General features: G+C 46.1%; 1 protein-coding gene across 2 annotated transcripts in view; it reads left to right on the top strand.

The window, feature by feature from the left end:
* LOC147700408 (general transcription factor II-I repeat domain-containing protein 2A-like) overlaps positions 1-13140 on the top strand; it is a 59386-nt gene extending 46246 nt beyond the window's left edge. For both annotated transcript variants that reach the window (XM_086935818.1, XM_086935819.1), the window contains exon 5: positions 10623-13140. In XM_086935818.1, coding sequence (XP_086791944.1) covers positions 10623-12508 — 1886 coding nt within the window. In that variant the 3' untranslated portion in view covers positions 12509-13140. The remainder of the gene's footprint in view (positions 1-10622) is intronic.
* Positions 13141-13378: the final 238 nt, after the last annotated feature.

Genomic DNA, 13378 nt, shown 5'->3' with positions numbered 1-13378 from the left:
TTTCGCGCAGGCGAAATCTAATGGCTTACACTGTGTGGCTTTGTTCCGCCCTCTCTTTCCATTGGCTAGCTACATAAATGGAGGCTAGCCATTGGAAGAGAGATCTGCTCAGCATTCTGCGAGCAGATTCGTGGGCGTTCCGGCGATTTTTAGGCTTTTCGCTACGTCATGCGGCTGTGGGCGTGTTTATTTATTAATATTTTTTAAAGCTTTGTTTTCGCCATTTCGGAAGTGTCCTTTGCAGGGGTGGGTGGTGCGATGTCCCGCTGTCTGTTCCCGCCCCCTCCCGCTGTCCGTGAGCCCGTTCCCGCCCCCCCCCCCTCCCGCTGTCCGTGTACCAGTCCCCCCTCCCGCTGTCCGTGTGCCCGTCCACCCTCCCGCTGTCCGTGAGCCCGTTCCCGCCCCTCCCTCTCGCCACAATTCTGACCGGTATCTGTAACATCTAGCCCATGGTTTTCTAGTTCCGGCTCTGCAGGCAGGGGCTAGCGGGTGTCTAACACCTCCCCGGACCCTCCATGCGCTCTTAACTAAGCAGTCAGTTAAAACAGACAGGTACCCTGTTACTCCTGCTGGGGCTGGTGAACAGCGATGGTTTCTGGCCCCGTGTAGCTCACAATCTGCCATGAATTTGGCATCGCAGCGCCTGTATTACAGAGAGGAATAATGCGGGTTTGCTTATAACCAGATATGGGGATACTGCCTGGCATGGATCCGGCTGTGGTGTGCGCCGGGGTGGGGGGGGCCCGTTCGTGTCAAGAGACAGAAGAGGGCCTTTTGTGCCAGGGCAGGGGTGGGGGGCGGACACGGTGCCAGGCGAGGGAGCTGGCGCGTGCTGGGCGCCTCAGCAGGCTATTCTGGTTGTACTTTGCGGCGCCAGCAGCAGGATGAATTGTGCTCTGTGTCAGGTGCGAGGTAGTCTGTTTTGTGTCAGTGCTTTGTATAATTGTTTCGCCCTGTGCCAACAATATGCGACTGTTGGTTCGGCATCATGCCAGGCGGGTGAATAGAGCTCTGTGCCAGGCTGTGGGCGGGTTAGTGTTGACACCAGGCCGCTGCCTCTGCTCAAAGCTGTCTCTTCCCTGTGACGTGTCTTATCTCTTGCTGAGAGTGATCCCGCCGTGATGGCTCGTGTGTCCCTGTGATGCACGCTCTTCACTGGAGATGGACGGAACTGTTTGAACTTTGCCCAGGCGTGGCCCTGGATGCTGGCAGTCAGAGGGGCGGCACGGGTGACCTGCGGGGGAGGGACTTGGGTCGGTGGTTACTGTTTGCTCTAAAGCCCGGGCAGTAGCCTTGATCCTGCCCTCCCCGTCCCGCCGCTCCCCGGGGTGGTTGGCGTTGCATTCTATCTGTTTGCTTTCCCTGCTGCCGGTTTGCTCAGTGTTGACTCAGTGGGCCCTAATCAGCAGGGAGTTGGCATCCTCCCCTGTCCAGGGGGGCTTCTGTATGTGCTGCTCTTACTGTCTCCACCTCTCGTTATCTCTGGGTTATTGTTTGGTGGTGAAAGCTGTTGCCCCTGCTGCAGCGGAACAAACTTTGGGAGAGTGTTGACCTCTGCCCCCGCACCTATGGCACGTACAGGCACCCAATGACGCGCTTCCGCTCGTACCGCAGGAAGAGTTGGTTGCCGAGCAAATGAAATGTGTCCTTTTGGTAAACAACCACACATAATGTTAATGTGGAGCTCTTCCGGAGTCCAAGCCTCGTATTTCTCCTGGCGCTTAAATTATGCTTGCTATTGCCAGTCGGCGTTACTCATGTTATCGCCCCTTGGACGATGAAAGGCTGAGTTACACTCAAGGGGTTCGGACTCTTGCAGCATGCAGCTCACCGGCTGCTGTTCATCACTGGCATGTTTCTTGAGATGTTAAGTTGACTTATTTCGACAGCTAGAAAGACGTCCTTGTGAATTGGGGGTGCGAGCTGGGCACTGCCGCGGAAGCTGCAGGCAGATGCCAGTCAAGTGCTGGCATTGCCACCCCTGCGCCCAGGGGGCCTGGGACCAAGGGCAGCCCTCGTGCACGGCTGTGCTTGCTTCCCTGCCCCCTCGCTGTGCTTGCTTCCCTGCCCCCTCGCTGTGCTTGCTTCCCTGCCCCCTCGCTGTGCTTGCTTCCCTGCCCCCTCGCTGTGCTTGCTTCCCTGCCGCCTTCGCTCCCTCGCTAAGCTTGCTCTCCTTAGTCTGTGTGTGGCTCTGGGTGTGTGTCTGTGGCTCTGGGTGGGTGGGTGTGGCTCTGGGTGGGTGCGCCTCTGGGTGTGTGTGTGTGGCTCTGGGTGTGTGTGTGTGGCTCTCTGTGTGTGTGGGTCTGTGTGTTTTTGTGTGGCATTTGCCAGAGATTAAACTATTGGCATTGTAAATGACCATGCCATTTATTTATCTGTTTTCAAAACCAACACATAAATACAAATGTTGTCATTTACAATGCTAATAGCTCAAACTTTTCAAAAGGCGAAACCATTGCATTGTAAATGCTTGTTTAATTTTCCAGCTGGTTTTACTTCCCAAAGTAGGGGTGTAAACCAGGAGCTGCCATCTGCTGCAAGCAGCAGAGGCTGGGGGGCACGTAACAAAGGCAGCAGGCCTTTCAAGCTTCCCTTTTCAAGCACTGGCCCATCCCGGGGTTAGGAGGCATGACACCTCTGCCTTGGATGTCCATTATTTCTGGTTAAAGAGTCAGGGGCTCTCTACCAGGGGTCCAGAAAAATGTCTGGCGGTGGCTGGCTGCCTACAGCTGGTCAGAGACCACACTAGATTTGACGGGGATTCAGGCGGCACCTCTGAGGTGCCATTTGGTACGTAACATAATAAATCCCACACTGTCATCATTGAAAGGAGTAGTACCAAACATTCCAATATTCAGTAAAGCCGTCAAATTGTCAAGTTCCCAGTCTATGTTCATGCAGATATGCCCTCACCTGTAGTATAGTGCACCCGGCCTTAGTGCTGTGACCCCTACTAGAGGGGTATAGGAAGCTGACTTTCCATTGCAGTAACCACCCCTCTTTTTTGGCAGACACTGAGACACTTTAACTTGATGTGCCCGGGTTCCTGCCAATAAGATTCCCAGGGCCTGTGTTCTTTCCCAAAACTGTACCCTTGTACTTCAATTGTGCATCTCTCTGGCCACATGTAAGTCCCATGTAAAAGGTACCATGGGTGCCAAGGGCACTGTGACCAGGGAAGGCCTCTAAGGGCTGCAGCACACTGTGCCACCCTTCGATGTCCTGTACCTCAAGACCTGCACACACAGCCATTGCAGGGTGCGTGTTCTGGTCCAGGAAAAAGTGAATAGTCCACATGGCACACATCCCTGTGTGCCATGCCTAACTGCCACTGCTCTGGCATTGGTAAGCCACCCCTCTACCTGGGGGCACTATACCAGTGGTGAGGGTACAGGGACAGAGCCCTGTACCCCTACAGTGTCTATGTCCATTCTAAGACATTGTAAGTGCAGTAAAGCCATAAAGAGTATATGGTCTGGGGGTTTTTCATTACCAACTCCATAGCACGATAATGGCTTTACTGAATTCTGGGACGTTTGGTAGCAAACGTCTCCGCATAATGAACCCAAACTGATGCCAGTGTGGGATTGATAATACAATGCACTCAGAGGGCATCTTAGAGATGCCCCCTGACAAACGACTAGCCTCTGGTGGGTTCCCTGACTGGTACAAACCAGCCTGCCACCACAAGACATGTTTCTGGACCCCTGGGGTGTGAGCCTTCACTCCCTGAGCACAGAAACAAAGCCTTTCCTGGGCAGAGGTGGTCACACCGCCCCAAAGCCAGGGAGAGCCTTCTGTGGCAGGGGAGCTTCAAAGGCCTTGCTGCCTTTGTAACACATACCTTAGCCTCTCCTGCTATCAGGAACAGGCCCCCTGCCGGTCTCCCCGCCTTTCGGTGGGAAGACAGGCGGGAAAAAGTTGCACTGCCTAGAAGGTGTGCCAACCTCCACCAAACCCACCCCTCAGGTGGGGGATCCGAGGTAAAGCCCACTCTTCAGGTCCCACCATCTTGCAGATGGCAGGCACTCTCCAATCGGGATTAGGGATTGTGCCCACTCTGGTCTCAATGATCGGATGGAATTTCAATGTTATTTATAGAGTAGCAACTTTGACCTGTATTGTGTTATCACGTATTTTGCCATTGACCCCGTAATTTCATTTCGTTCTAATATTGTGTTAAGTCACATTTTCATTTTATATCCTCTTCACTATTTTTTCACTTTGTTCACTTTGCACACACCGTTCGGTCAGTTAGTTCTTGTTAGTCACTTTCCGTTACCAGTCCAACATGGCCGCCACGTCTGTAGTCCTTCTTTCATACTTATCACATCATTTAATTCACTTCCGAGTACACGGAACGTTTGGTTCACATCCCATGGCGAAGGGCGCATTCAGCAGGACGCGTGTTCTTGCTTAACTCTACCCGTAAGTTTATTCACACTACGCTATGCACTTGACTTGGTGTTTGATTTACGATATAATCTGGGGATATAACGGATCTTGGTCATCAGCGTATGGAGCATGTATAACCATTTGAGATGCTATTCTCGTTTAGCGTTTGGCTCACCCAGCATTGTTTATTAATTTACATTCACTCACCGCATGGCTTCGTTTCTTCACTTAACCACCGCTTTTCTTCGGGCGAACACGTTTTTCGGGTGCCTTTGAATTTTTTCGTTCATGCACATCTTATTTAGAAGAAACGCTTAAAATTAAGGCATTATATGTGTGTATTTATTTTTACTCGGTGGATCATACTTAGATTATTTCATTATTATGTTTTAGGATTCCCCTGACGAAGGACCTAGTGTCCGAAATGCATTGGGATATGACGTCAATATACACACTATGAATTTGGATTTATATGTGAAATGGAATTTCATGAGTTTTGAAGAGAGATTCATGTGAATTAAACATGAAGAACATGAATACAAATTTGGTTTAATTTTTTGATGACATTCAGAAGAAATTGTTAAAGAAACTTGTTTGTTTCACTAAAGGTTGTGCTCAGAGAGCTGGCACCTACTCTAGGTGTCACTAACCACTCATTGTGCCCACTCCCCCATGTGAGGTAACCACACCAAGGATGTAGTCACCAAGGGTCCGGAGCCCATTTGCTACTGACCTCAAGACTCCTAAAACGCCCCCTAAATACAGTAATTAGGGGCAGCCCTGAACAAAGAAGACCGATTCCTGCAACCTACGAAGAAGAAGGAAAGAAGACGCCCATCAGAGGAGACTGCAGAGAAGAACTGCCTTGGCCCCAGCCCTACTGCCCCGTCTGCAGTTTCCTGAGATCCTGCGCCAAAAGTCGTCTTGTCCTGCAGCCAGCGATCTCCAGAACCCTGGGAGGACTGACTGCCTTCAACAAAGATCGGATCTCCTGTGAACAGCAGCACTGTTCAAAAGAAACTCTCAAGACAGACTAAGCCTGCTGAGGACAAAGAAACCTGACGCCTGGTACCACCACCCCACCTAACGCCTACGGCTCAAATCCGGGAGGCCCACAAGTCCCAGCGAGGTCCCCAGAGTCCGAGTCCACATTAGGTTGACCACTCCAGGACTCCCCCGACGTCGCCTGGAGCCTCTGCATGGAGACACCCTAAACCCCTCACCCCCACCGCAAGTGGCCCGGTAAGGTGAAATCCGACCTCAAAAGACACCCCTGCATCCATGCCGTCCTGGAGAAGAGAACCCAGGGGCACCTACTTCCTGAGCCCTCTAACTTAGCCTGCCCAGGTGTTGGTTCCTCTTGGAAGACTTCCTGGACCGAGCCTGCAGCAAAAAAACGTAACCAGCAACCCCCATTGAAAACAACAGCGCACCCGATGCCAAAACACCACCATGCACCCAGCCGCCACTGCAGGTGCACCTTGTGTGCTAACTCGGATCCCCCTTTGCCCTGAGCCTAACACCAGGAGCTTTCCTCTGATAACATTGTGGCCTGCTCGTGAGCAGCCACCAACCGGAGGCTCCCAATCCCCTGTTGGATAACATTGAGCCTGAGCTCTCTGTACCCGGCCGCCCTAGTGCCGCTAAGGGTGTTCGAAGAGTGCTTCCTCGACCCTGGGGGAACCCTGGCTCTAACTCCAGAATACCAACTTCAAAACCTGAGTACTTACCTTAAAACCAAAAACACTGTTTTCCCCCATAGGACTGCATTGACTGCTTTTCTGTGAAAAATCTTTTGTGTGGAGTTGGTTTGTATGAAAACTTGAAAAACTGCAAATGTACCAATTACTTACCTTTTGTCTAGGAAATGTCTCAGTGTGATATCTAGGTATATCACACTGATTAGCAAAAGTAACTTAAAAAGTAATCCAAGAAGTAACGTGTATTGTAATCTACAAAGTAACTGAAAAGTCATTTTGATTATTCACTTACCTGCATTTGAACCTGCATTCAACTGTAATAAATTTCCTAAGTATTGCAAAGTATTTTTCCAATTACCTGCACCAGGTATGGCTTGGTTCTAGAAATAAAATAACTAAATAATATTTTTATACAAACGAATTGTTCCGAATTTCAGTATTTGAGTGTGTGACATCATTTCTTGCCTGAGTGTGTACAATAAATGCCTAACACTACCCTCTGATAAAGCCTTACTGCTCTCCCACAAATAGAGAGAAGGGTGCTATCTACTTTTACCTCTGCCTACCTTTGGGGTCCCACTGACTCTGTGCACACTATACCTTACTTTGGTATGTTATATACAGAGCCAGCTTCCTACAAGGGGTGACTAACCTATGCTATCAGGCAGTGCTAGCTGGCATCGCACACAGGCAGGGTGCCATTTTCTTCCCCATAGGGGTATGAAGGTTGCAAGGGCAGTTGCATTGTCCCAGAGATGGGGTCCCAAAGGACCCTCTTCGGCTACCAACCCCTAGGTACCCAGGGTACAATTTACTAAGGACTTACAGGAGGCAGAAGTACAAATTGGGTGATTGTTTAGGGAAGTAGTTCTGGCACAGGGAACCTGGTTGGCAGGGTCCATGTGCGCTAGATTTGACAGCACATCAAAACCAGGCAAAAAATATGGGGGTGGGGGCAAACCATGCAAATGGCCCTTTTCCTATCTGGCCCCTGTATATTGGAATAAGCTCTCACGCTATATTAGGACCTGTACGAACCATTTTTGCTTCAGGAAACTGCTGAAGAAAGCTTTGTTCGGAGCTGGTCGCGCCGAGGTACCCCTCTGGGTGATTTGAGTGGGTTATAAATGGATTTAACATTAACAAAAGAGGCACTTTCTCACAGGGGGCAATTGCACGATGGATAGTGCAAACAATTCAGACATACTTAAGAACAGGAGTGAATCTAAAGGAGGGAAATCATAGGCACAGTCTGTAGAAAGACTGGAACAAAACTTCTTCTCAGACAAATGTCTCTATCAGCGACATCTGTGTAGCAGGTACCTGGTCATCCATAGACACCATCACAGAGTATTACTTAGTGAACATCCAACTGAGCAAATAAGCTCAGGTGAGGCAAAAAGTGCTAAAACACCTGCTCTCAAGAAACAATTATGTTGTACACAGAGACCAATATTGCTACAATCCGTGCTTATCAGTAGGAGTCGTTTTGCAGCTTGAAGAATTTTCTGGATTCACTTGTGACCCTCCCACCACCACAGAAATAAGAGACATGCGAACAGTGGGGGAAGGAAAACATTGATAAGAAAGTTTAAAGAATTGCAAGTTCCCAGAAAAAAGAATCTGAAGATGGTGACCTTACACAGGAATGTCTGAGTCCCTCGTCTGATTTAAAAATGGAACAAACATATCACCAAATAGTAGTCGACGATGACACCCTAAAAAAAAAGAGAGAAAGGATTAAGACCATTTCGGAACTAACCACACTAAACACAGAATAAATGTGCAGCATGTGAATCCAGAAAATTCTTCAAGCTGCAAGCTACTCCTTCAGGTGAGTAACCAACTAGACATTGCGGACAAAGAGGCCCGACCTTTATTATGTGAAAGGAAGAGGTGCAATGAGGAGAGAAAGAAGGCAACAGGTGTCTCAGGCCCAATTTCCTACTCTTGTGACTGACTGAAATGAATGAATGAATGACTGACTGAATATTTATAAAGCGCACTAATGCCGAGGCGTCTTGGCGCTGGGTGTGAGAAACCAGGCAAACGCTGAACGGATCTAAAGCTCGGCGTAGAGACCTGTTTTTAAATTTTTCTGAACAGAGTCCTGCTGGACTGTAGTTGAATCTGTATGGGGAGGGAGTGCCATAATTTGGCCGCTTGGTATAAAAGACCCTTTCCTCCCCATCTGACTCTTCTTATCTTTGGGGTACGTACCAGTCCAGCGTTAGTGGACCTGAGACCGCGTAATGGCACATACCGGGTAAATAGGAGTTGTATATCCGCTGCTCCTCCTACATACAATGCTTTATGCACTAGACAGAGGGCCTTAAAATCCACTCGCCGCCGGACTGGAAGCCAGTGGAGCTGCCTCATACTAGCGGACGTGGGATTTTGTTTGGGTATATCGAGTAGTACCAAGCGGCCGCATTCTGAAGTGCCTGGAGTTTGGAAGTCTGCCCTGTACCAGCTCCCTAGTAAAGAGCGTTACTCCTAATTCCACCAAAAACAAGATGTTGGAACCCTTCTTTCATGGAGCACATCAGGCAGCCCACCTTAGGATTGTGCCTGATCATGTTTTTGCTCATGGTTTGTACCATGACATGCAGTCTGCAAAGGCAGGCTGCATGCAATTTGTATGGGGGTCCCTTTAGGTAGAATAATGCATGCTACAGTCCTTAGAGGCCCTCTTTGGTACCTATGCCGTAGATACCAGGGGTACTACTTACTAGGGAGTTACAAGTGTGTGCCAATTAGACCATTTTACATTGTTTTAGGGCAAGAGCACTGGCAGGGACCGAGTGCACATAAGTCAAAAAACATAAGCACCAGTGTCATGACCATGACAAAAAGGGGCATTTTCCTGCAATAGTAATTTTTAAACATGGACTCCCTCAATCTCTGATGACCAGAAAGGAAACTCACATATCATGTTCATCATATATGTGGCTTAGGTTGTTATTACTACACACAGAGATTTATAGTCGCACAGAGAGATTTTGTACAGTGCACACTCTGAACTAATGCATTCCAATGTGCTGTCATGTGTGATAATGAAGAAGGGGAAGGCATTGTGTTGCAGCATTTATAGCACTTACTAACCCAATGTGAATCCCTGAAGCACTTACCTACATAGTCCGCAATCTGTGCCATGTAGGGTGTGTAGCGGGAAGTGTGTTCTTTGGTTTATGATCCTTTGTGGTAAGTGTTTCCATCTCATGCCTAATGAGCGCTAAGGTGCGGTTATCATGTTATGGGACGTAGCGCGTAGCAATGTGGTGAATAAGGTGTGAGACCTATATGCAGTTTATGATTTTCAGTTTTCTGACAGCTTATAAGAGCTCTAATAGGTCCCATAGGTATTTCTGGTGATTGTACTATACTGCTAGCAGCCATAGCTAGTTACTAGCGAGGTCAGGATTACACAGTTTGTTGAAGAGGAAAGCCGGGATTGATCCCAGGTTTTCTGGTTTCATGTTGTACAGTTCACTCACTGGGCATCTCTTTCCCCCTAGAGATGGCCTGGCCACCTTTAGTGCTTCCCAGGGTGAGTTGTGACCTGTGGCTTACTGATGAAGCTGAGACCCAAGCAGAGCACCGGGGTAGTTCAGAGCAGCAGTACTCATCGACCTTGCTCTTCGCAACAGGGCCGCTCAAAGAATAACTGGTCATCCTGATACACATTTTCAGTCCTAAGTATAATGGCATAATCGGATAACATTCCCTGCCTGAGTCATCTGTGTTCAATATGGAATATGCATGTGTCACACCTCACCCAGTGAATCACTGTTTGGTTTAAAACTCAGTTGGTTTTAGGTCCAGGACACCTTCTTGTAATTGTGGCTTTAATGTTACGTAGTAAAAAAAGCAAATGCACTTATTTTAATGTTTTTCCTGTAATTGTACTTTTCTTGTGTACATGTGAACTTATTGACTCAAAATAGCAGTTGAAAGCAAGTATTTTAGTGGGTGACCCCAAGGGAATGGAGAATTAATTTTCTTTAGAAGGGTGATATTGGTTTGGAACATGGGTGATCCCAGTTGCCATTAGTCAGTGTTATTTCTGCAGCTGTCATGGAATATCATTATCTGGAGTAGTTTTGAAAGCTTGTCCTAATTTTTAAAAAAAGTCCAATGTCGGCTACAAATGTAGAAGTACCCGATAGAAAAGATTTGCTAAACTTTCCCCTTTATGCATTGAGTTCTTTGTGTGGTGCAGATTGTAGTCCTCTTCCTATTTGCAGAAGTAGGCTAAACTCCACATTACCAATAGTTTTCGGCTCTCCTTAGGTTCTGCTGAATCAAATCTCAGGTAATTTTGAAAAGCAGTCTTCTGGTGTTAATAATGAAACACGGCTAATGTGGGTTAGTTGTCTCACTTTCCAACGGTGCTGTTTAATTTACTAGCATGGATGCTAATCACAAATGGCCTGAAATACAACATTCATTAAAGGTATCTACATGTACTCTTGTCTGTTATAGATTGGATGTTGACTTAATCAATATTTCTATTCTTGCTTACAGCCTTAACAACTGCAAACATGGATGAAGAGCCAGAAGAGCCATGTCCCGCCAAACGGCCTAAGAGGAAGAAATACTACTTCCATCAAGAGTGGGAGAACGAATTTTTATTTACACAATTTAAAGACAACTGCCTATGCTTAATCTGTGGAGCAAAACTTGCAGTGGGAAAAAAGGGCAATGTTAAGAGACATTTTTCAACAGTACATGTGCATTTTGAGAGTAAGTTTCCTAAAGGAAGCGGTCTGAGGACACAAAAGGTAAATGAACTGAAATCTGCATTGCAAACTCGGCACTCTTGTGTTACAACAACGAAAGCCACTGCGGCAACGGAAGCATCTTTCAAAGTTACTCATCACTTAATCAAGCAAAAAACAACATTTTTGGATGGAGCCATTGTGAAAGAAGCAATGCTTCTAATGGCAGAGTCCTTATTCAAAGACTTCAAAAATAGCGCTGAAATTATGTCTGCCATTTCAGATGTGCAGTTAGGGTCGGACACTTTGGCAACAAGGGTTTCTGCGTTATCGGCCAACATGATAGAGCAGTTAGAGCAGGATTTAAAGAAATGCAAATATTTTTCTATTCAGTGTGATGAATCCGTTGATGCAAGTGATACTGCCCAGCTGGCAATGTTTGTTAGAATGGTTTTTGAAGATTTCACTAATAAAGAGGAATTTTTAACCTTAATGCCTCTGAAAACCACAACCAGAGGAGCCGACATCCACAATGAGATGAAGAATTATCTTGTGAAACAAAATGTCCCATTGAAAAAGTTAGTGGCAGTAACAACTGATGGCACGCCCGCAATGAGAGGGCGTCATTCTGATTTTATTGCCAACTGTAAAGAAGATCCAGATTTCCCTCCATTATTGAACTACCATTGCATTATACATCAACAGGCAATATGTGCCAAGGTAATGGGGTTTGATCATGTGATGACTCCTGTTGGTAAAATTATTAATTCCATTCGTGCTAAGGCCAAGCAGCATCGAACATTCAAATTATTCCTTGAAGAGCTATCGTCTGAGTATGGTGACCTTTTACTGCATACCCCGATCCGATCGCTTGGCAGGGCAAAAATACTGCGTAGATTCCTTTCGCTATTGCCAGAAGTCAAAGCTTTCATGGAGTCTAGAAATGAAGATATCACACAGTTGTCAAACACGGAGTGGTTGCTCGATTTGGCATTTTTGACAGATGTGACAGAAAAATTAAATATCTTGAACTGCGAATTGCAAAGAAAAAACAAGACAATCACTGGCATGATTAGTTCTGTGAAAACATTCAAATCAAAACTTAACCTTTTCATACAGCATGTACAGAAAAGAAAGATGCAGCACTTTCCCTCTGTGCTCCAAATCCTTTCAGAAAACAAAGCTGAGCCTGCACTCCTAGACATAGAAAAATACAGTAGTCTCCTAAAGAGGCTTAATCAAGATTTCAGTGAAAGATTTAGTGATTTTGATCAACTGGAGCCCTGTGTTATGTTTACTTCAAACCCCTTCATGGAAGTGGACGTTAGTGACATTTCTGAGAAAATGAGTGTACTTCTTTCCCTTGACTCTTCCACCATGGAAATGGAGATTGTCACACTTCAAAATGACATTGAATTGAAAGCGAGGCAATCTGACGTTAATTTCTGGAGTCTTGTGGATGCTGAAAAGTATAAGAACATCCGCACAGCTGCAATGAAACTTCTTTCCCTGTTTGGCTCCACTTATCTTTGTGAATCTGCGTTCTCGGTTATGAACTTTGTCAAATCTAAGTTTCTAACATGTCTGACTGAAGAACATTTTTTGAATGACTGCGTTAGAGTTGCCCTCTCAGGCTATACTCCAGATTACAGGAGATTGGTGGACCCCAGACATTGTCAAGTTTCTCACTAAAATGGTTTGCATGTAGTTGCATTGAATGCATATTCAGTAACAGTTACCGGTGAAATCCCAAATCCAAGTTTCTGTTTTGTTACCTAAACCAAGAAAAAGTTGCTTCAGAAAATCTTCAGCATCTTTTTATTAGTTTAAGAACAACAAAGGAATCTATACTGCAGGCTGCTTTACGAACGCCAAGAAAGGTAGCTGGAGAGAAGAATCTTCAGCACCTTTCCAAATGTTTATTAACTGCACAAGACGAGAACAAAGCAATGTTTACTGCAGGCCTGGTTAATTGACATCAAGAAAATAAGACACTATAGAAAAGATTCTTCAGCATCTGTCAGACTTTTTTTAGTTGTTAAACAAGAACAAAGAAATGTGTACTGCAGACCTGGGTTTCAGACACCAAGAAAAAAGTTGCTGCAGAGAAGAATCTCGAACATCTCACTAAGTTTTTTTTAATAGTTGAACAAGAACAAAATGTGTACTGCAGGCTGCTTTACTAGCACCAAGAAAAGGTAGCTGGAGAGAAGAATCTTTCGCACCTTTCAAAATTTTTATTAGCTGCACAAGATGAGAACAAAGCAGGGTTTACTGCAGGTCTGGTTTATTGACATCAATAAAAAAAAGATATCTATACAAAAGAATCTTCAGCGTTTTACATATTTTTCAGTGGTTGAACAAAGTAAAGGCCTGAGCTTCAAACATAAAGAAAAGAGTAGTTGGAGAGAACACTCTTCAGCATCTTTCCAATTTGTCATTAGCTACGCAAGATAAGAACAAAGCAGGGTTTACTGGAGGCTTGACTTATTGACATCAAGAAAAAAGAGAGATGTAGAGAAGATTCTTCAGCGTCTCTCAAACTATTTTGTATTATTTTAA

The sequence above is a fragment of the Lissotriton vulgaris genome, chromosome 8, assembly GCF_964263255.1.
Source record: "Lissotriton vulgaris chromosome 8, aLisVul1.2, whole genome shotgun sequence".
Classification (NCBI taxonomy): domain Eukaryota; kingdom Metazoa; phylum Chordata; class Amphibia; order Caudata; family Salamandridae; genus Lissotriton; species Lissotriton vulgaris.
This window is presented reverse-complemented; position numbering and strand designations above follow the sequence as displayed.